At 41.3% G+C, this 21,758-nt stretch overlaps 1 protein-coding gene across 2 annotated transcripts in view; it reads left to right on the plus strand.

The window, feature by feature from the left end:
- adcy5 (adenylate cyclase 5) overlaps positions 1-21,758 on the plus strand; it is a 94,692-nt gene that overhangs the window by 37,900 nt on the left and 35,034 nt on the right. For both annotated transcript variants that reach the window (XM_088606110.1, XM_088606109.1), the window contains exons 2-3: positions 12,045-12,194; positions 13,140-13,261. In XM_088606110.1, coding sequence (XP_088462236.1) covers positions 12,045-12,194; positions 13,140-13,261 — 272 coding nt within the window. The remainder of the gene's footprint in view (positions 1-12,044; positions 12,195-13,139; positions 13,262-21,758) is intronic.

A 21,758-nucleotide genomic window follows, 5' to 3' on the forward strand; every position in this document is an offset into this window, starting at 1 on the left:
GAATACAGTGCTTGTTTTTTTGAGTGCATTCCTTCATGGTCTGGTGCTTATTAAGAGGGGCTTCACTCACTATTCCAAGTGGTTAAGAAGTTCTTTAAGCTGATTTTTACGTAACTGTTACAGTCCAGAATGTGAAATATCCGTTTCAGGCATTTTTTCAAAAGTGGACAGTTAATGATTCACTCCTTGTTTTAAAATAAAGAATAATTTGATTGATAGCTAGATTTTAAAATAGGCAGTGTAAGACTGCTGTGGAGATGCAAAATGTATATTTTTTTACAGCTGATTAGTGAGTCAGTTAAATGCAAGTAGTGTTGGGTTTAAAGACTCAAAGTGCTGCCATTACCTGCTAACAGGCTTAAGGCCAGAAAAAAAGAAAAGAAAGAGATTAGTGTTTTATTTGATAAAGGAAGCTCAGTTCTCTCTGGAAAATGTATTTACCTTGCTTTCTTAAATGAGGTGATAATTATTGCAGCTTGTCAGTGTCTAGGGCCAAAGCTATACGTCACTCTCACTAATAAATCAAGCCCTCTGGGAAAGAGAAAATCCTTTTTCCATGACGACACTCTTCTGCAGAACTAAGCTTTTATTCCTTGATGGTCTACATCAACAAGTAACCTTTTTTTTTTGGAAACATCATGCTGTTTTTCATGTTTATCAGATTCCTGTTATTTCTTAGTCCTAGGATTCAAGGATTGGATCCTGATTATATATTGTCTTATATAACATGAAACAATTGGGTTAAACACAAAATATATATTTTTTACCTATATCATCATCTGTATGCCTGCCATTACCCACAATTAAATGTGTAATATAATGTACTTACCATTAGCAACAAATACAAAGTGCTTGACAGTAAAGCAAAAATGTTTTGACATTGCAGTCCCAGTACTTTTGGAGTGCATTGTATAGGTATTATTTTCCTTTTATAATCTGAAACAAACTGTCCATCATCAACAAAATTCAACCCATAGAATAGCTGATAAATCGTAAGGTTGCTAGCTATTCAAATTCTTGTTAATAATGTAGGCTCATGGTTGACTCATGTGTCCTGTGATCAGAGCACAGAGACAGAGACTGAAGTGTGTTTCCACTCCCGAAGCACTAAGCCGGATTGTAGGTTAAAGAGTTCATCTTCCAGAAGAACATAAGAAAGCTTACAATAAAATGAGGTGATCAAGGTCCGTCTAGATCAGGGGTACCCAGCTTTTTTTAATGTAAGATCTACTTTTTCATTTGCCAGTCCAGTGTGATCTAGCAGTGTGAATTTGAAGCTGATATAGGAAAACCAGACTGTGGGCACATCAGTACAATAACGATACCCATCATTTTAATGACAGCAAATTGAAGCAAGTGTATCATGTTACAGTGAACAAGTACAGTAATGTTCCCCATTTTAGAAAAAAGTATATCCTACAGTACCTTAATGTGAGCATTGGTACTGAGAAGCTTACTTGAGAACACTTGTAATTTTCTGGTACGTGTTGACACTGCTGATCATGATGACACTTTGATGACACTTTGTCCCTGCAGCTCGACATTCAGGTCATTCAGCAGTTCAGTCAGGTCTGTGAGGAACGCTAAATCCAGAAGCCACTGGTCATCCTCTAATTGGGCATATTCACCGTGTTTAGACGACTTGAGAAACTCCTTGATTTCAGACAACAGCTGTCCGAACCTCACCAAAAATGTTTGTTTGTGAAATCTCCAAACAGCAAGTCAGCAGCCTCAGCAAACGCCTTTTTAATTCTCGATCCCTGAATGACTTTTTGTGTTGAGCCAGGACGTGGCTCACACGGAACTGTGCGATGATTGCAGCTTCCCTTCTTATATTGGGCCTCGTGAAAACCGGCTGCTGTTAGTTGAGATTTTAATTTTTCCACTTTCCTTTACCGTAACTCACTTTTAGCGGGAAAGTCCACAGCATACGTTTTGTGTGCAGTTTTGAAATGGTGTTCTATATTTCCCTTTTTCGCGTAGATGCTAGTATTGCAGATTTGAATGCTCTCATTCCTTGTGGTAACGGTAGGTTTTCGGTCTCTTTGCTTCATCATTTTCGCTCAAAGTCTACAACTATCAAATAGGCAATCAAACTGATCAAATTGCTGGTCAGTCTGTTTCGCTCCAGTATGCACTGTGGCGAATGTGGGGTTCGTGAGGCAATAACCAAGAGACTGTTCTTGGGTAGCGCAACACAACACTATTTACGGAGTTCCTGTACCCTTTTTTTCAGTGTCAGCTAGCACTCAGGGAAGAGAGACTTTTACAACCCATTCAACAAGGGATAAACACACACAAGGACAGTAAAATGTTTGACATTACATGAATAGATCTGAATGAATTTTTAGGCTATCAAAAAAAGTAAATAGTCAAATAGCCCATATATGTTTTGCCAAACATCGACTGTCTTATTCGATCGACATCGATCGATCAACTGGTTGGGCGCCCCTGGTCTACATCATTTCATTTCTGCTCGCAAATCGAACTGAGGATCTCATCCAGCTGTTTCTTAAAAGCAGCCAGGGTTTTGTCCTTCATTGCATGATTATTCCAGATGCCCACAGCCGCTTGTGTATTAAATTGCCTCCAGTTTTCAGTTTACTTCCTTAAATTAACTCCTCCTCCTCTGGTTCCTGCTCCTCTCTGTTTCATGTTTCAGTTTTGAAACGTATCCACTTAAAGTCTTCACAATACTTGATGACAGATAGTATAAAACACTTTTCTTGGATCAGTCAGACTGACAAATGATGAGTAGTCATGTTGTTACTGTACACTTTCAACCTCATCTGTTTACTTGGGCAAACCCTGTTGGTGTGTCATGCAACACTTTTTTAATTGGTTAAATCAGAAATTTGTTTTTGTAAGTAAAAAGCGATAAACCAGAAGCACAGTGCTTTGACATTTTTTCCTTATAGTTTATAAACAAATTAAACATGTCCTCATATCCTGCTTCATTTTACAAGGTTCGAAGCACGTTTTTCCTTCTCAACTGCCAATTTCAGAGGAGCAAATTATACACGTGTTTGTGCAAGGTTAGTGATATACTGCAAACTGCGAGTTTATTCAACTATATTCTGTTTTGTGTGACATTGTGTAGTGTGACAGCTGTGGACCCACTCTATTTTGGAAGTTGTGCTTTTGCACAGGCCATTTAAAGAACAATGACGTGTTTTAGAGGTTTGTGATTGAATGCCAGACTCTTTCCATTGCGATTTTCAGTGCTGAAGGAGGGCCACATCAGTCATCAGTGCATACACACTCCACTCCCTTCCCAACCAGGGATACCCGCTGCTCAGCCACCAGCACATGGGTGGGTCCTGCCAGCTGCAGGCCTTGTGATTGGAGACCGGCCCCTGCCGCCATCTTGGAAGACTTGCCAAGAGAAGCCAAAAGCAAACCTCAGTCGACAATCTCATCAACCTGAACTGCTCTGGCAAACCGAAGATGTTATAGATGTTATGTGGTCTGCCAATACCGCGTCAGCCACATTGTATTGGCCACAAAGAATCATAAAGGTTAAATCCAACTTCTAAAACAGCACGTTTCAGCTGGAGAGTCTTCTTCAGCTGTGAGTAGGGCGCTCGGCATGGCTCTGCAGCCCGAACACTGTGTTTCTTTCCATTCCTCGTTGGGGAATTAATCTTGGCTTGTTCCTCTGCTGTGCCAAATGCCTCGTTTGAGTGCTCATCCTGATTTGACGTGTGTTCTTTCCATGTTATATCTTCAGTGTACACATGAAAGAAGCACTTCTGAGTCAGTCAAAGTTCAGGTGATACAGACCTAGACGTCACAAATAGACAGAATGTCACTGGTGTCCTCTGCCTGGTTTATATCACTTGTTCATCTGTATATTTACCATTCGTGTGCCGTGTTTAAGGTTTCCTGCTGTTGGGATCACCATGGCAACATGGAACTGAAGAGTTCAATGAGGTACTAGCAGGGAAGATTTATTCTTGCATTCTGATATCAACTTGTAAAAACCCAGGTATTCTGCTTCAGAAATACATTAAAGAGAAGTGTGACTCTCAAATGTCTATTCCTGGAAGCAACAGCAAATAAATAAACAGGACAGTTATATTAAAATAGTTCAGGGTTTGCATGACTAATACTATATTATTTGTTTCTGTCTATATGATGTCAATTGAGTGAACATACTGCTAATAAGGGCGCCAGTAAGAAAGAGCAACATTCCATTCATATCAATACTTTTATTCCTAATAAACAATTTTGGGTCTTGAGATGAATTTTTCATGCCTCTCAATTTTTTCTACCTTGGTTTGACATATATTTAAACCGATGACAACTCTTTGTCTTGAAATCAAGAGCGTCCCCCGGGAATAAAGACATGACTGTTGTAACATCTGAACAGATTCTGTCATCTGAGGAGGGAGGTTGTAAAGAGTTGAAAGAGGAAGTGGGAATCAGAACCGGCCTGTGTTTCAGTCAGATCTGTTGGTCACAATGAAATACAAGGTTCCTAGAGCTAGAAAGGAGATGAGTGTTGTGTGCTAGCTGTTAACATCAAAGGGTAACTCAGCACCTTCAAACATGTGGTTACTGAGTGTAAAGAGGCTATATTGAGAATGACTTTGAATCTTTTTGAAGTGGTAGATAAATTGAAAACATTTTTTTGTACTTCAATAGGTGCACCTTTATTTATTCTTCAAAGGTGCTATTTGGATTTTGACATTTAGAGCTGCTGACTAAAGTATTACACATACATCTCTGTCATGTCTGCCTTATTGTATCTCTGTAATGTAAGCTTTCACACTTTTAAAAGGTGAAAAATCTAAATAAAGAAGCATGTTTTAAATTAAGTAGTCCTACCGTGATGCCAAATATAAAACCCAAAAGGTTTCAATGAAATACTTACGTTTAAGATAAAAAGGGAGGTCTCTTTCTACGCTAAACTCGTTGCATTCAATATACAGAGCACAATCTGTATTTCTGAGTCTTCAGTATGTGTTTATCAAACTTGTAGGGCTGCTGCCCATGATGTAAAATGTATATTTTAAAAATCTTTTGAGCCTTAGGTTTTAAAACTGCTGATATCTTTCATTGGATGTGCTTAATCTGACGGACTTTTATGGAGGTTGTGTTCCTCTTTTGAGATTTAAACTATTTAAATGTTGTCATATCTTTTCATGAATCAAATAATAAACTATGACTGGAGACGGATTTAATTTAAAACCCTACTCTTCCTCTTCCTTTTTTCTTTAGGACGTCGTTAAAGTTTTTCCTTGACTTCCCTACTGTTTGTTCCCATGACATCACTGGAAGCATTTCCGAGGCAGTATAGATCGCGAATGGCCTTTTTCTGCTTTCAGTTCTCACCTGTTCTAGGCCTTGTGTATTTCAGTCTTCTGAATAAAACTGCACGGCTGAAAAGTACAGCTTGCCTCATGTTTATGATGGTAGATGGCAATCTCTGTCTAGTAATTCTTAAACGAATTCATGAGCAGCATTTGGCTTTCCCTGGAGTGATAGCATTAACTCCAGTGACTTGCATTAAGCATCAATACATGTACTGTACCTTTACAATAGACAGAGAGAGTAAACACTGAACTGAATTGTATCAGGGCCAAAGTTATTGTTGGCTTCACAATGCCTCCGTTTTCTTGCCCGCTCTTGTATCTATTTGGCAATTCCAATGAAAGACGTTGCTGTGGCTGTACTCAAACTGTTATGTTTAGTGGTATCAGTGTTTCAGACATGCATCGGGATTCAATCACGGTCACTCGGGGGCTCAGAGTGGACAGTGGGCCATTCCCTAGACAGCAGACACCCCCGCTGTGACACAAGACGGAGTCTCCAGCTGGCACCGTCCTCCAGATGAGACGTAACACCGAGGTCCTGACTCTCTGTGGTCATTAAAAATCCCAGGGCGTTTCTCGAAAACAGTAGGAACGTTACCCTGGTTCCCTGGCCAAATTTCCCTCTGGCCTTTACCAGTCATGGGCTCCTAATCCCACCTGTGAAATAGCTTCATCACTCTGCTCTCCTCCCCACTGAGAGCTGGTGTGCAGGGAGACTACTGGCGTACTCTGGCTGCTGTCGCATCATGCAGGTGTAGCTGCACACTGGTAGTGGTGGAGGGGGTCCCCATTACCTGTAAAGCGCTTTGAGTGAAGTGTCCAGAAAAGTGCTATAGAAGTGTAAGAATTATTATAGCAATTATTAACACTTGCTCTCTTTGCACTGCATGGGGAGCTATGGGAAACAGCGCTCCTCCTTTCTCTCCACCTGAAGTCAGTCTCCTTATCTCTCCCTGGTGAGTAACACACCTCTGTAACTAACAGGGCAATAAACCTTCTGACTGTGTAGCTGCAAATCTCCTTCATGCTTGCTCTCTGTTGCAGTTCTCTTCGCAAAGCTGGTGTGAGGCTGATTAGCCACAGTACATGGATCAGAGCAATGTCCTTCCCTTTACCTTTTGCACTACAGAAGTAGGCACTACAGGTTTAACAGTGGTTTGGTGTGTTTTTTATCCAGTTTTTGCATTGGAGCAATAAAGGCAGTGGTCTGGCACCTGGAACCTCCTCATCCTCTGTCAGGGTGCTGCAAAAATACTACATGTTGGCAGGAGCATTTGTTTTGATGTGCAGTAATACACAATGTCTGCTCCATGCTTTGCAAAGCCAGCTGCACATGACTGGAGCAATGCGGCGCACAGTACAATGTGGTCCATTGTATCAGCAACGAAGCCTGCGGAGACATTTTATGATGGTGTTGTTTCATTGCCCAGCATATGAGTTTTTCTTTTTCGATGACAAAATAATTAAGCACCTCTTTCTCTGACAGAGGAGGGTTACATTTCAGTGTGGAACTCAAAGGTCATTTGCTCAGAAGCTCAGGAGTGAGAAGGCATTGAACTGAATGAGACAGAGCAGAATAAAACCGGAACTATTTTGACACCAAATATTGACACAGAAGTAGTGTTGCTGAATGAAATTTATGACAGTGTTGCCAATCATTAACAGCATACTAGAACAGTGTTGTACCTGAAAATTTGCTTGCTTACACCTCAGTTGCAAGCGATGAAAGACCTGATGTAAGACCCCGGCAAAACTTAAATAGTGACTTTGAAGCATTTTGTAAATGTTGGCCAGGGTATTCGCAGGCTGCTTGATTTGATGGATCTCTGGGAGATCTTCACAAATAGGGATTTTCTTTATGAAGAAAAGAACCTGCCTGGCTCATATTCTGCCATCTACACAGATATACCAACACAGTTCGCTGATCTTCCCAGCTGCCTTTTAAAAAATCCATGAACGTTTATGACACGCTGAGAAAACAGCATCGTTGAGCCACAATGCGAAGCCCCACCCTCATCTTAAGTGTGTGATGGTGCAGACCAGAGGGCACATGTTTCTCACGTCTCTGCAATAGACTAAAATAGCAACCACATGATTGTTGGACATTCTAGTGTTTGCTGATACTTAAAATAAGCAGTAGAATAAGATGGCCTTTAACTGTTAACTTACGTTTAGTTCAGCGATATAATTGAGCAACTTGTGGCATTCTGACCTGTAAAAAAAAAAGTTGATTGCTTTGCCTGTTTTACTTTTCATTGTCTTTTTTCAATTGTTAGTTGTATCCATTCAATTTATGTGAGTTCTGCGTTCTGGTTTTCTGATATGAGATCACTATTCAACATGTTGAGAAAATGTTCCAGGTACTGACAAGTGGGAGCAAGAAAGGACATGAGTATTGGGCAGGTTCAAATTGATTTGGGACCGAGGTGCTAAAGAATTGGATTAAATCACAGGGTTGTTTAGCTTGTTCAGTATTCCCATAATCCTTTGTGTTCCTTTTCTCACTTTTAAATGCACATGTTTTCACTGTTTACCGTGTTAACTTTGTCAATCATACAGACCAAATGTGTAGAAAATAGCTATTTTTTCATTCACACTACACCTGTGATTTTAAGATTTGGTGTGCCCAAACTGTCAGCAGACCTGCCCCTCCGTGAGCTGCTGTGTGGTGGTGTTAGCTGAGCTGAAACTGGCCTCAAGGTTCATATTCCCTGTCCAGGTTCACCTTGAGTAAGGGGGCAGCACGTATACTAAAATTGGAACGATACAGAGAAGGGGGTCGAACCAAGGACTGTGGGCCCTGTACAGGGACTGAAGTGGAGATCCCTGTTCCCTGACCCCCTGCTCCACAGTTTCAGTGCCGGGACAGGGAAATGGACAACAGCAAGTGGGCTTGGAGGGGCTCTTTCATCGCGCAAATCCAGCCCCGGCATCCACTTGCACTGATTGGACAATGGACAATCACTTCATTCGGAAAGTTTTTATTGGAGGATGGTTTGATCATTTGTCAGAACATTTACTGATTGTGGGATGATATAAAGTTTATTTTAATAATAATAATAATTGCTTACACTTATATAGCACTTTTCTGGACATTCCACTCAAAGCGCTTTACAGGTAATGGGGATCCCCTCCACCACCACCAATGTGCAGCATCCACCTGGATGATGCGACGGCAGCCATAGTGCGCCAGAACGCTCACCACACATCAGCTATCAGTGGGGAGGAGAGCAGAGTAATGTAGCCAATTCATAGATGGGGATTATTAGGAGGCCATGATTGGTAAGGGCCAATTGGAAATTTGGCCAGGACACCGAGGTTACACCCCTACTCTTTTCGAGAAGCGCCCTGGGATTTTTAATGACCACAGAGAGTCAGGACCTCGGTTTTACATCTCATCCGAAGGACGGCGCCTGTTTACAGTATAGTGTCCCCGTCACTATACTGGGGCATTAGGACCCACATGGACCGCAGGGTGAGCGCCCCCTGCTGGCCCCACTAACACCTCTTCCAGCAGCAACCTTAGTTTTTCCCAGGAGGTCTCTCATCCAGGTACTGACCAGGCTCACACCTGCTTAGCTTCAGTGGGTTGCCAGTTGTGAGTTGCAGGGTGATATGGCTGCTGGTTATTTTGAAAGAAAAAAAGGGGGTCGAGCCCCACCGCAAGATTAGAGCTCTGCAGACTGATCTGTGTTTCTCTTGCTTGCGTTATACAGCAGAGGGGTGAGACACAGAACAGGACTTGATGAACTGGAGGTGGAAGGTCTGTGGGGGATAGAAAGGATTATTAAAGACATAATAGGCATGAATGCTGGAAAAGTCTGAGTGTGTCTTATATGTACAGTTATATTGTGCCTCTGAGGATCTTAAAAGCCAGTTTAATCATTTGGCTACATATGGGCATAGACTTTCTGGAAGCATGCGATGCTGGAAAATTTAAGTTATTGAAATTTGATGGGGAAGTCTGTTTTTAAAGACAGCACACTAGAGGGCTCTGAATGTGATGGTAACTTCGTCCATGTGCACTCTGCGGTCTCCCATTTTACTTCCTTTATCGTCAGAGGTAATCAACAGCATATATGCAAATAATGTTTTATGTGCACATTCACAAAAAGCTAATAGGTTGAGACGCGATGTAAATTCTGGAGCAGTTTTGTACCATTTAGCAGCAGAGTGAAGTGAGGCTGCATGTCTGGATTGGGTTTGTATACAAAAAAAGGGTTTGTATACTACAGTTCAGTGCAGTTCCTAATAAACTGCTACAGCAAACCTTGCACACCTCTGTCCCAGTACGTAACATTTCCAAGTGATAGAGTTTGCAAATTAAAGATCCTTAAATAAAAGGTTTATAGAAGTCATATGGTTTTTCTGAACCCACACAGTTCCATTTTGTATTTAGATACTCTGCTGGGATTGTTGAACCCCTTCCAACAGAGGTAGTGAATATTCTACCGTGGAGCCGCCTAGAATATAGGGTTATGGGAGTGAGGGAGCACACTGTCAGATTGAATAAACTACAGGAAGAAGATTTTTTTTTAATTTCAAACATAGAAAGATTAAAGCACCTAGTCAGGACCCTGAGAGTTCTGTTTGTGACAGAATGGCAATATGGAGTGAAATAGACGGATATGAAACAATTATGTAATTGTTTATGCTTTGAACCAAGTGTGGTAGAATATGTTGTCAAGCTCCGAGTTTACAGTTAATATTGGCTGGACTGGAGGAATCTGTAGCACCTTGTCAACAACAACAATAATATTTTTTTTCCCATTTATACAGTGCTTTTCCTTCCAAAGGATTCCAAAGCATTTAGCAAATAGGAGAGGCAGCCAAGCTGCACCAGTATCCCCAGCTATTAGGAATGAGCTTTGTTTGTTTGTCATGGAGAGTCAAGGGTCTATCAGCATGGAAGCCCACTTCACTGCAATTCTTCTTCCAATGAGATGTTCTGTCAACCTAAAGGGTCATTTTGTTTTTGTGTCCAGCGACTTAAGAGTCCATATAAGGTTATAACTTACCAAACGGATATAAATAGATTCGTCCAGTGGATAGATACTTTTGTATTGACCCTCTGCTGCGTAAACGTTTGTCTGGTGTTTTGTAGTTTCCATGGGTGTCAAGTGCATGTGTCTGGCAGCTAGCACAGCACTGTGACCTGAAACTTCAAATAGAAGAATAGAAAAACTTTAATTTCTGGATGTAGTCTAGACTAGTGATGTGTAGATTTGAAATGCCATATTTGCTTGCCTGCAAATTCCCAATACCTAACAAACATTATTTAAGGCCACTTTATCCCATATTGTTCCATTCCATTTGAAAGGTGTGCTTAAAATATTTTGGCACAATTTTGTCTGCGTGCCACTTTGATGTATTTCTTAAACACTTCATCAAACACTTCTCAACATTCCTCTGGTTTTGCACTGTGCGACAATAAACAATCAAATACAATGGGATATAAGAGCACTTTCACAATACAGTTGCTTCCAAAAATGTTCTGCCTGTACTCTTTTGTAGCTTGTCAGGTAGCATCTCTCCTGTTTAGTTTTTAAAATTTTACTTTTAGGGTTGAGCTTTGAAAGGCAGAAACATTCATATCCAGCTGACATTTCTTGCTATTAAGCCGGATAGACAGACATCAGATCTGTGCATATTTGTTGTGTACACTCCCGAGACAGTGGAGTAGATCCCCTGTGTGTTTTTACAGCTGTAACTAGACCCACTGTTTTCAGTCAGACAGCTCACAGGCTCAGGGTCGAACTCCATCACGCTGCACTGTAACAAAATAAATTCCCTTGTAAACAGCAGGATCTGATGTTTGCATGAGAACATAGTAATTACGGAGGTTCTGGAGGTGGCTGCTCTGCCGTCGTACTTGGTTTAATTTTCACTGACTTCTCTCACCAGTGAAAGAAGCCTCCGTGTCTCTGCACGGAGTTTGCATGTTCTCCCCGTGTTTGCGTGGGCTGCCTCCAGGATTCCTCATTCTTCTAGGTTCATAGGCTGCTGGGAAAACTGGCCCCTGCGTGTGTCGGCGTGTGCATTGGCTTGCCAGGACAGGCTCCAGTTTCCCCTGCCCCTGTACTGGACGATGCAGGTTAGAGAGTGAATGGATGGGTCCAGCTAGGACTTCTGCCACTCGAGTGCCCAGTACAGAGTCTGTCCTGTTCTAAATGTTTCCGTGTGTTTCCAGTTGACCTGATATGAAGGGCACTTTGTATTCATTCTTCATGGCTTCTTTCTCCACTGTCTCCCGGATCGTCATCGGAAGCTCGAAAACGCATTCTGCTGTGTTGCCCGTGATGTCAGACGAGTGTGCTGGGGGTCAGCCTTCTCTCCATGCCTGTTTTTTCAATCAGTCTGCTTACATTTCAGAATCGCACTCTGTAACTATGCTTGCTTTGGTAGAGGGTTTTTTTTTTTTTTTTTTTTTAGTGAATAACATCATGCCAAAAACATGTCAGCTGTATTCCATCAGAAATCCAAACAAAGGGAAGAGAAAAGACACGGAAATACTGTACAGCTCGGCGAATGTGCGAAAGTTAAGACGACCTGATTGCCTGCGGGATTATCATCAGAACATCAAAGCCGGAATGGCGAGCCCTCTCTCCGAGATAATGGGAGAAAAAAGCAAACGGATGGCAGCGATATTGAAAATGTTCCTCTGCACCTTTGCAGAGTGCCTTTTCCGGGAACACTTTGACCTGAACGCCTGCTTGTTCCTTCCAGCTGGTGTCCAATGTCCTGATCTTCTCCTGTACCAATATCGTGGGGGTGTGCACTCACTACCCAGCGGAGGGGTCCCAGAGACAGGCCTTCCAGGAGACCCGGGAGTGCATCCAGGCCCGGCTCCACTCTCAGCGGGAGAACCAGCAGCAGGTGAGCCGCGCCGGGCCCGCGGAGGGCCGCCTGGGGGGGGGTCCCAGGTCCCAGACGTCCGCGGAACGAGCCCCAGGCCTTTCTGTCCCCATGCCTGCGCGTGCCGTGGGGGGGGGGGGTTCTTTCTGCAGCTGCAGTGCGAGGAGGGGGCAGCGGTCAGGCGCCCTCGTCACCCTCCTGCAGTGGCGCAGTTTGGCCACTCAAGCTTGGATTCGAAATATTCACCTCCTTTGTAACTAAAAGAAACGGGACATGATTGGAGGGGGTGTGGGGGGCTATCTTTATGCAAGGCACGGTGTGTGTTTTTGTGGACTAAAATACCTCAGAACTGTGGGGGCAGTTATTGGACGGATTCCAGGAGAAGATGATATTCGCTGTTTGATCCCTAAGATGTGGGCTGGTATGTAAATGAGGTCGCTGGTGGGAGATCCATTTTATTGCTTTCCCAGTATTAGCCACATCGTTTCTCCCTTGAGCAGGGTCCTCCCACCCTGCACCTGGAGGGAGAACTCCAGTCTTTGACACCTGAAGCTGCAGGTGCTGCCAGAGTATTGCGCGCACGCGCACGCACACACACACACTCACATATTTGTGTGTGCACTTTGCACTATGTGTAGCCTGTCTACAATATCTACTGTACGTCAGTGTCCTGTCTGTATTTGCACCGTGGACGAGGAGGAACGATGTTTCGTTCCACTGTATACTTGTATATGGCTGGAGTGACAAATAAACGTGAACTTGAACTTGATATTTAATTGAACAAATCACCTGCCCCATGAATCACACCACAATTGTCCCCAGTCCCCATTCAAGATGAAAGGGTGAGTGGAGCTGTGACATGTGCTGTATCGGGGATTGGGGCTGTCATGGTGTTCTCACAGCTGGGCTGGACGTGTGTTTCTCTGGGCAGGGGCCTGAAACTCCTTCCTCTGCTTCTCCACTCAGGAGCGGCTCCTGCTGTCTGTGCTTCCTCGCCACGTTGCCATGGAGATGAAAGCTGACATTAACGCCAAGCAGGAGGATATGATGTTTCATAAGATTTACATCCAGAAACATGACAACGTGAGGTGAGTAGATTAGCGCCCAACATGGAGACATTTGAATGCATCCAACTTCAAAAGAGGAAACTTTGGAAAATAGTCTCATCACCTGTTTATTTACATGAAAGGTTTTCTTAGAAAGCCTTCGGCAGAACAGCAGCTGGGGATTCTTCTTTGTCAATTGCATTTTCAACAGAATATCTTCTCTTAAATTCACATCTGATCGGCCTGTGAGCCTTTACAGTCTCCTGGCCAGGTCACCTGGAATTCCAAGAGTTTTTCTGTTTAATATTGCGTGATGTTTAACTGCTAAAAGTTCAGCTCATTTTTTTTTTCATTCGGTTGGTTTTTCTGTGTTTGTAACGTGTCGTGACAGGGCATGAAAGCAGTTTGCATGCCAGCACTGGCAGGGTGAAAGTCCCTCCAGGGCTTCCTGCATCCCATCTCTGCCTGGTTCCCTTTAAACATCCAGGCTCTCCATTTCCTCTCACTTTCTCTTTGTTTTCATGCCCAAGCTTTACTTTTCATTTACTTTGAGGCTCAGGTCACTTTTTGTTCGTTATAGAAGAATAAACATATGAATAAGTTTCCTTAGCATATAGCAGGCTGCATTCGACTCACAGGCAAAGTCGAGTAGTTTGAGGTTCCCAGATTTCACCATGGGAAGACCCCAGAGCACTAGAAGGGTGACCAATTTGTAAATACTAACACGGTTCCTGCTCATTAACTACATGCCTTTTTTACAGGAATATAAATAAATGAAAGCTTTTCAATACATGATGTTATAAAGCTGCACCTACAGTACGTCTTTAATTCAGCATACGTGCCAATATTTCTGATGTTCAATCCAGCATTTATACCAGCATTTGCGTGCAACTGCAGAGCTTTTTAATTGGAGTAGTGTTTGCATATTTTCTTTAACCGTTTTTTTTTTCATTTAAATACAATATTTCTATGGGTATATACAATTCATTTGATTTTAAATATTACTAAATGTAAATTGTATTAGATAACCTGTGGCGTACTCAATTGAATTATTTTCTTCATGGTATACCTGTGCTTGGACCAGCACACGGGGTCTGTGCGCTGCCAATAGTATGACTTGAGCGGTTCATGCGGGGAGTGTTCGAGTGGCTGCCATCTAGTGATCTGTTTAAGCATTGCATCACTGCAGATCAAAGAAGACGTGGAGAACGCTGATGGACGTTACGGTACAATGCCACCTTCAGCGGCTGCGCAAACTTTGTTGTATCCCTTAATATACATTCTAGGTCACTGCTGACTCGTCAGTTTTCGGGAAAACTTCAGCTCCGTCTTTGTAAGCAAACGTTTTTTCAGGTCTTATTGCTCTGTGTGCAGATGACGCAGAAGTGTGTCTTAGGTTTTCTCTTCTGAGTCTCTCTGAACGCAGGGGCCAGATGTTGGTGGCTGTGCCTTTTGATTAACAGTGTAGCCTTGAGGCCACAGCAACAGAGCAAGAGGCACTAGCCTTACTGTCACGTGAGTGTCCCGTGATAATGTCTAAACCTACAGCTACAGTACTCTGCAAAGACAATGAACTCCTGAAACGTTTTGAAATCCCTGTTGTTTAATGAAGTAGGGAAACATACCCAGGCAATACAGCCTGTTTCCTGCTGCTGTTCAACCCGGGGAGAATTCACTACAACCGCAAGCACAGTTGGACCTGAATTCTCCTTTTGGCCTTTTAAACCTGTACCTCCTGCAGACTCTGGATATCTTCTGCCATACATCAGGCTTACCTTTCACACCTCAGCCTTTGAACGTTCAACTGTGTTTAGACCTGACTACTTCCACAACTGCGTTATTGATTTAGAGTTAATGAAGCTGTGCAATACGTTTTGCTCTACAGTCTGACCTTTTGTGTTAGTTTTTTAAAGTCCCAGAGGAACGATTGTGTCCACTGACCATTTTGGTTCACCTGTCTAAATGATAATTTTAGGTATGAATGTAAATTTTGCCTCGTGGATGATATTGAACAATTTACCCCACGAAAAAAAAAGTTTCTAGAGTGTGAAAGATTTGTTATGTGGATGTAGACATTTTTTTTCTCAAAAGACTGATCCAGAGCTTAAAAGAAATGGCAGCAGTAATTACCCGTTGGCAGCAGAAATTAGTGATATTGTAATGCAACGGGGGTTCAGGTGGGCGCCCCTTGCCGCATTAGGTCGGCCCCCCACCGTCAGGGGCTCGAACCTGGGACTCCTGTGTCACTCAACAGGGACCCAGCCCGGTGAGCTAAAGAGAGATCTCTCTACAGCCCAGGGGCTGTGGTCCTGCTATTACAGGGAAGGGCGGCGACGTCACAGTACCTGTCGGCCGTAAGCGTTACAGTATATTGGAGTCTGACCCTGCTGGTGAAATGTACTTTCACATCTCCCCTATGATACAGTTTGTTCTTAGTAACAGAGGGGTTTCTACAGCTTTATCACCAGACCTAGCTGCTGTTAGCTACATAAACATCCTTAAATTCTGAGCTAAATGGTTGTTGTGTTGGGATCATCTACAGTATTGTGAGGTCCCCAGTCAAGTTGAGTCATCTTTGAAATACTAATAAAAAAAAAGGTACTATATGTGAGGTATGTATAAGTAGTCCTGAACAGTAAAGAGATAAACTAAGGACAGTTAAGAAATTGTGTTATATTATTTAAAGGTTGGGTAATGTGAAAATATTAGAAAAAAAGTTGTGCAGTGTAGCTCTGATAGGATTTAGTCATACAGCGACAATTGCTGAAAAACAAATAACTGTGTTTTATTTAAAGGCTGTAGCAGCAGTGACTCATGTTAAAGTCTGAAAGCAGAGGTCTCTTTCAATTTCAAAAATAAAATAAAGATGTTTGAGTTGTGGAGCCTCTTCACAGACAGAGAAAACATGAGGTAGAGGGGTACAGGGAGAAAACATGAGGCTGGGTAAGGGATAGATGGAAATCAAGGCAACAACCTCCAGGGGGAAGAGTGGACGCACTCTGGAAATGAAAGCAGAAATCGGAATTGAAATTTGTCAATAGCAGAGCGCTGGGGGGATGTGTGGACCACGAGTAAGGCAACATGCACTGTAGCTTCTTGCGTGTTTCTTTAGGAAGATGTGAAGATGTGAATCATGGTGAAAAGATAGACAGAATGAATTGCAGGCATGGTCAGGAGAGGACAAATGGCAGACTATTGGCTGGGAGACAGTTCAACTGGATCGGCAGATGTTTTAGATCTCTCTAGTGGAATGTCAGACTTTGTTTCTGTTAGACCCAAATAAATCATAATCAAAGAGCTTCATGCAGTGCAGGACAACCACTGTGCTCTAATTAGGCAGCGGGCTTTCCTGCCAATGACCTTTTTTTTGAAACAGAAGTGGGCCACACACTTCACGTACAGTAAGTCATTTCAAGTCATTTGTTTATTAGATTTATACCGTTTTGGTCACCTTTGTGTCCCATCGCCTTCGAAGTTTCGTCTGGATTTTCACAAACCACATTATAATTTGTGTAGTGCCAGAATAAATTTAAGGTGGGACCTGTTTGTCTGCTGTGTTTTTCTGTTTCCAGGAAGATGGAAAATAATATAAGGAAGTAATCTTTGTTTAAGTTTTCAAACTATTAAACAAACATGGAGGAAATGAGACTTTTGTCTTGAGATTTAAATAAATGAATTGTTTTCAGTGATAGATTTTCATTACTTTTCTAAACCTGTGAATCAGACATAAACCAGTTAGTGCTGACCAGTCTTCAAAAGAAACTTTGGGTGTGGATAAATTCATACATGGTAAAAGACCATGCTATGGTCTTTAAAGTTGGAACCAAAATTAGTCCCAGATTGCTGTAGAATTGTTTTTTAAGTAACATTTTTATTCATATGTGCATGCTTTTGAGAAAACAACTGCACTGTCTAGGCTTCCAAACTAATTCTTCAGATGTAACCTAAAAAATAATATTGGAGGAAAGTATACTGTCCAGAATAATAGAAGAAATAAAAATAAGCATGGACACACACATGAAAAAGGGTAGTGCTCTATATGTTAATGCTGTGGCTTTTCTTCATCTACGATATAAAGATTACAATAGCAAGGATAGCCAAGGATAACCAATGTGGTTGTGTGAGTTCAGTGCTGGGAATAGGCAGCTATGTTAGTGTCCCCTGCTGTAGTGCTTTGTACTGAACAAACAAACAAGAGGACAGGGAGCCCTCTTGAGCAAATCACTTGGCAAGGAGCTCTGAGAAAAATTACTGACATTTTCCATAACAGTCGAAAGTCCTTCCTGACAGATGTGCTTGTGATATTGCGTAACCTTTTGTCTCAGTACATGCTTACATCTCTGAAATTTGACTGAACACCATTGTTGTTTTTTTCTTCCTTGAAATGGAGAAACTCTCTAATCAGATCAAAGCTTTCTGGTTAGTTGAGGATTAATACTTTAATATTTAGGACTAAAATTTCTCTTAAGCTCCTCGAATTCAGCAGTTCCTGAGTCTTTATACGCCACGGCTAATCTGAGGCTTTCATTGATAAATCTGACAGTTATGTTTAAGGTTCTGTCAGATAAAAAAAAACTTTGTCCCATTGAATAAACTGGAATTTTATTCCTCATGTGTCTCTCTGTTCTCTGAATCCGAGAAGCTCTGCTGTTTCACCCATAACATGTGTCTGCCCTGACACACAGCGCCTTGTGGAGAATAAAATAGTGTTTTAAATACCTAGAAATAAAACAGAGAATCTAAAATAATAATGTTTTATGAAGCCCTGTGTAGCAGAATAGCTGTGACAACTGTGTTCCTGTTGTCAAGTTGCTGGAAATGAAGAGAACTTTATTCTCACTCATTAAACTTGCTCTGCCCTTGTCCCAGGCCTGTCACAGTCACATAATCATTACAAAGGTTTCCCAGGTGCCTTTTATAATGATGTTACTTAAAACGGAGCACAAACCAAACAGCAGTATGAGCCTGTTATATAAGATTGTTCAATAGGAGCTATCACAAGCAAGTAGGGACTTGTCACTCACCCTCTTGTTAATAATGTAGCAGCTCGATTAGAGATTGTGGTTTCTCCCCAATCATATTGTTTTGAAAATAAAGAGGACAGATGCTGTGTTGTGTGTGCCAACACCGTTCTGTGCAGGGCAATTTATAAAAGCGCTCGTCTGTGGTTTCATTTTTGTAAAGAATTTGTTTATATTTAGTTTCATCTTCAGTCGACACCAACATGATTTTCCATATCAAAACACAGTTCAAGGCAAACCTCTGGGTCAGAATACAAAGAGCAGGTGAAACAACTAGTGTTGTTTGTTAGCTGACATACAGAAAGGTTATCTAACTTTATATCTGTACTTTGTAGGAGGATTTAACTACACGATGAGCTCCTTGCCAGTTTCCACATCACCTTCACTTTTATTGTGATACTGTCCTCTGTGTTGGGATAAAAGAAAGAACTCAGAACAACAGTCTATTGTGTCAGGGTTCTTCAGAGGTGGCTGCATACCTTAGATACAACATATTAATGCTGAAGTTATAGACTGTTTGATGAAGCATCCACCATAACTCTATACCGCAGTTGTAAAAGTTGTAGATTTTACAACAACTTTCTTGTTCTGTTATAAATGAAATGTAGACACAGTAACTTTTGTAACAAATGAAGTACATGATTCAGTGAATATGAGAGCTCATTGAATCATTAGCAAAAAGCATTGATTAGAGTAAGCAATCTTTTTTGTGAAATATTTTCAATTTTAGTCAAACAAATGTTAAACAAAACCAGATTTCTCTCAGTTTCATATTATAACGTTTGCAGGGGGTCACGTACGCACTGTGAAGAAAATGTATATGAATTGTACAACACTGCCATCTGGGGGGAATGCTTTATTCATCTATTATAGAAAGCAGTTAGTAAATAAAAAGAGAAAGAAGAGCCAGGTAGCTCATATTGAGATTGTAAGTACCAGAACAAGAAAATATAATCCTCGTTAAAAATATATTCTAGAATGTGAATCTCTCTATCATTCTGAAACAAACAGGCAGAATGACTTGTAAGGAGTTACTAAATAGAGACAAAAAGAGGATTGGCAATCCGCTGTATTCAGGGATTTTGTGAATCTTTCTACTGAAATCCAAGTTGTAATTAAGTATGTAACTATGGTAAAACAAAATCACAGGAACTTCAGTAGAAATTAAGGATTGAAGTCTGTATGGGGAGACCGGGTTGAATGGGCACTAAGATATGGGAGTGTCAGGATTCAACCAAACAGTGATCACAGAACAAAGGAATAGAAATTAAAGTTGGACGAGTCTAAACCCCAAGCATACCTTTCACACAGTAGAGTGAGGATTTTAATCCCTTTCCACATGAATTTAGACAAGTTTGCAAGATATTCCAGTACTCTAACAAAGCGGTTATTCAGGATCAGCCTGTTCAAAAATGTAATATAAAGATGTAATGTAAAGATGAGTGGATCTTAGTACCAAATTTTCCATAGTGTTTGACCAGTGGCACAGTTGGAGTTAGGTCAGATTTCTATACTGTAGAGTTTAATATTGAGTAAATTATTGTATTATCCACAAATATCACATTTTGATATAAAATAAATTTGTAGAAAATGGTGCATCTAATGGTAAAAATGGATGATCTTATAGCAGTATGGGTGGTATCTCCATATCGTGTACCAGAGAAAAAAATATAGTAATTGCTGATTACGTAGGTGGAACCAGCATGTCACTTTGCACTGTCTCATTTATTAGTTTGTGTATGAATGTAAAAACATCAAACAGGATATGCCTCAAAATAACAAAGAAATGAAATAAGGGCTTTTGGTTTGGTACAGCAATTCAAAAACCCAGATTGAACCATAGATATGTCTGTTTCTTCAGCCAGCCTTCCAAAATCCTAAGAAAGTGTGAAATTCTGTGAAGAAAGGATACAAACTGCCATTCTAAGACGTATCCTAGAACTGAAAGAATCCTGTCCAGTTTTAGGAGGGTTTTCAGTTTATTCCTACACCATTTCTGGAAAACATAAACCACACAGTACTGCAGAATCTTGATATTATTAGGAATGTTCTGTTCCTTCACAGAAGATCTCCAGTAAGTATGAAACATATGTAGAAGCTTAAATATCAGTTGGCAAGACTATTGGTCAGGTCATTTGGCTAGGAAATCAAAGGTCAAAATTTGAAGCTCCTTTCCAGACCACTGATAAAAGAAATGAAGGATTTTCCTTTTGGGAATTTAAAAAAGCAAGAGGCAGGGTTTTGAAATGATCTGAAACAAGCCAGGAGCCAGTACAGCAGAATAGAACACTATGATGTATTATTCATAGTGAGCTATTCCTAGTCAGCACAGAGCCCTGTGAGCTTCACAGACAGGAGTGTCAGGCAGGGTCTTTGTAGGTATCTGAAATTACTGAAGCACCACCTCGAGAAGAGAGAGAATATTCAAGGGCTAACTGGAGGTACTGTACAGTAGGTAGGAACTGAAACTCAAAGAGAAAATAGCCCTATTGTTATTGACTGTCTTCAGTTAATTGTGTAGAAGATCAAAGCCCTTTTGCCTTTAGTGTCACAGTGCAGTTTTTGTGCTATAATGCAGCTGTAGGCTTTAGCTTGGCCTTTGGAGCTGAAGGTGTAGAGTCCGCGCCTTTAGACAAAGAAATACATCTACCTGCGGGAAGCAGGGAGAGAGACACACACTCTTCTCCCTCTTGTTCTTGTTATCCTCTGGGGGTACCACAAATGTATTAACATACTTGAACTGGCTTCATCAGTCTGATAGCTGATGTGTGGTGACCGTGCAGAGTGCACTTTGGCTGCCATTGCATCATCCAGGTGGGGGCTGCATATTGGTGGTATTGGAAGGGAGTTCCAATTACCTGTAAAGCGCTTTAAGTGGAGTGTCCTGAAAAGTGGTATACAAGTTTAAGAAATTAGTACTAGTAGTAGTATACAGATTACATTTGAGGTCAAGTCCAGTGAGATCAGTAAATCTTCAACTGGTGCATCATACCTGTAGATAACTAAGCCACAATAAAATGAGCAGCATTGGGAGAACTGAGTGAAAAAAGGGATATTAGGGAAACGGGCAGCCAGCAGTACAGAAATAGGTTTCAATGCTGCTGTTTTCTAGTAATGTTTGTCATTACCAGGTCTGAATAAAGAAATTCTTTCACCAGAGTATTTTAAATTTTTGTAAACAGTTGGAAAATTTTAGTGAATGCATCAGGTTAGTCAGTAGAGATCTTCTGCAATTGACAGGAGATTAATTCCTCATTGAACTTCCTGGCTTCTTTGATGTCAATGCAAGATATGTGATGTTGAGTGTCCTGCTTTTGATCTTTTTTATATTTTCATATAATTATGTTTGTGTCTATTTATCTGTGATTCTGAGCAAAAATCTACATGCGATAATAAAACATATGTCAATCTAATATAACTCTTAAACAGATTTCATTATTTTCTTAGTGAGTGAAACATTTAGGCACAGATGAGAGAAATGTTTGTTCTCGGGTATCAGGTGCAGAAAATGCACATAT

This window comes from Lepisosteus platostomus, chromosome 14 (genome assembly GCF_059453375.1).
Source record: "Lepisosteus platostomus isolate fLepPlt1 chromosome 14, fLepPlt1.hap1, whole genome shotgun sequence".
Lineage (NCBI taxonomy): Eukaryota > Metazoa > Chordata > Actinopteri > Semionotiformes > Lepisosteidae > Lepisosteus > Lepisosteus platostomus.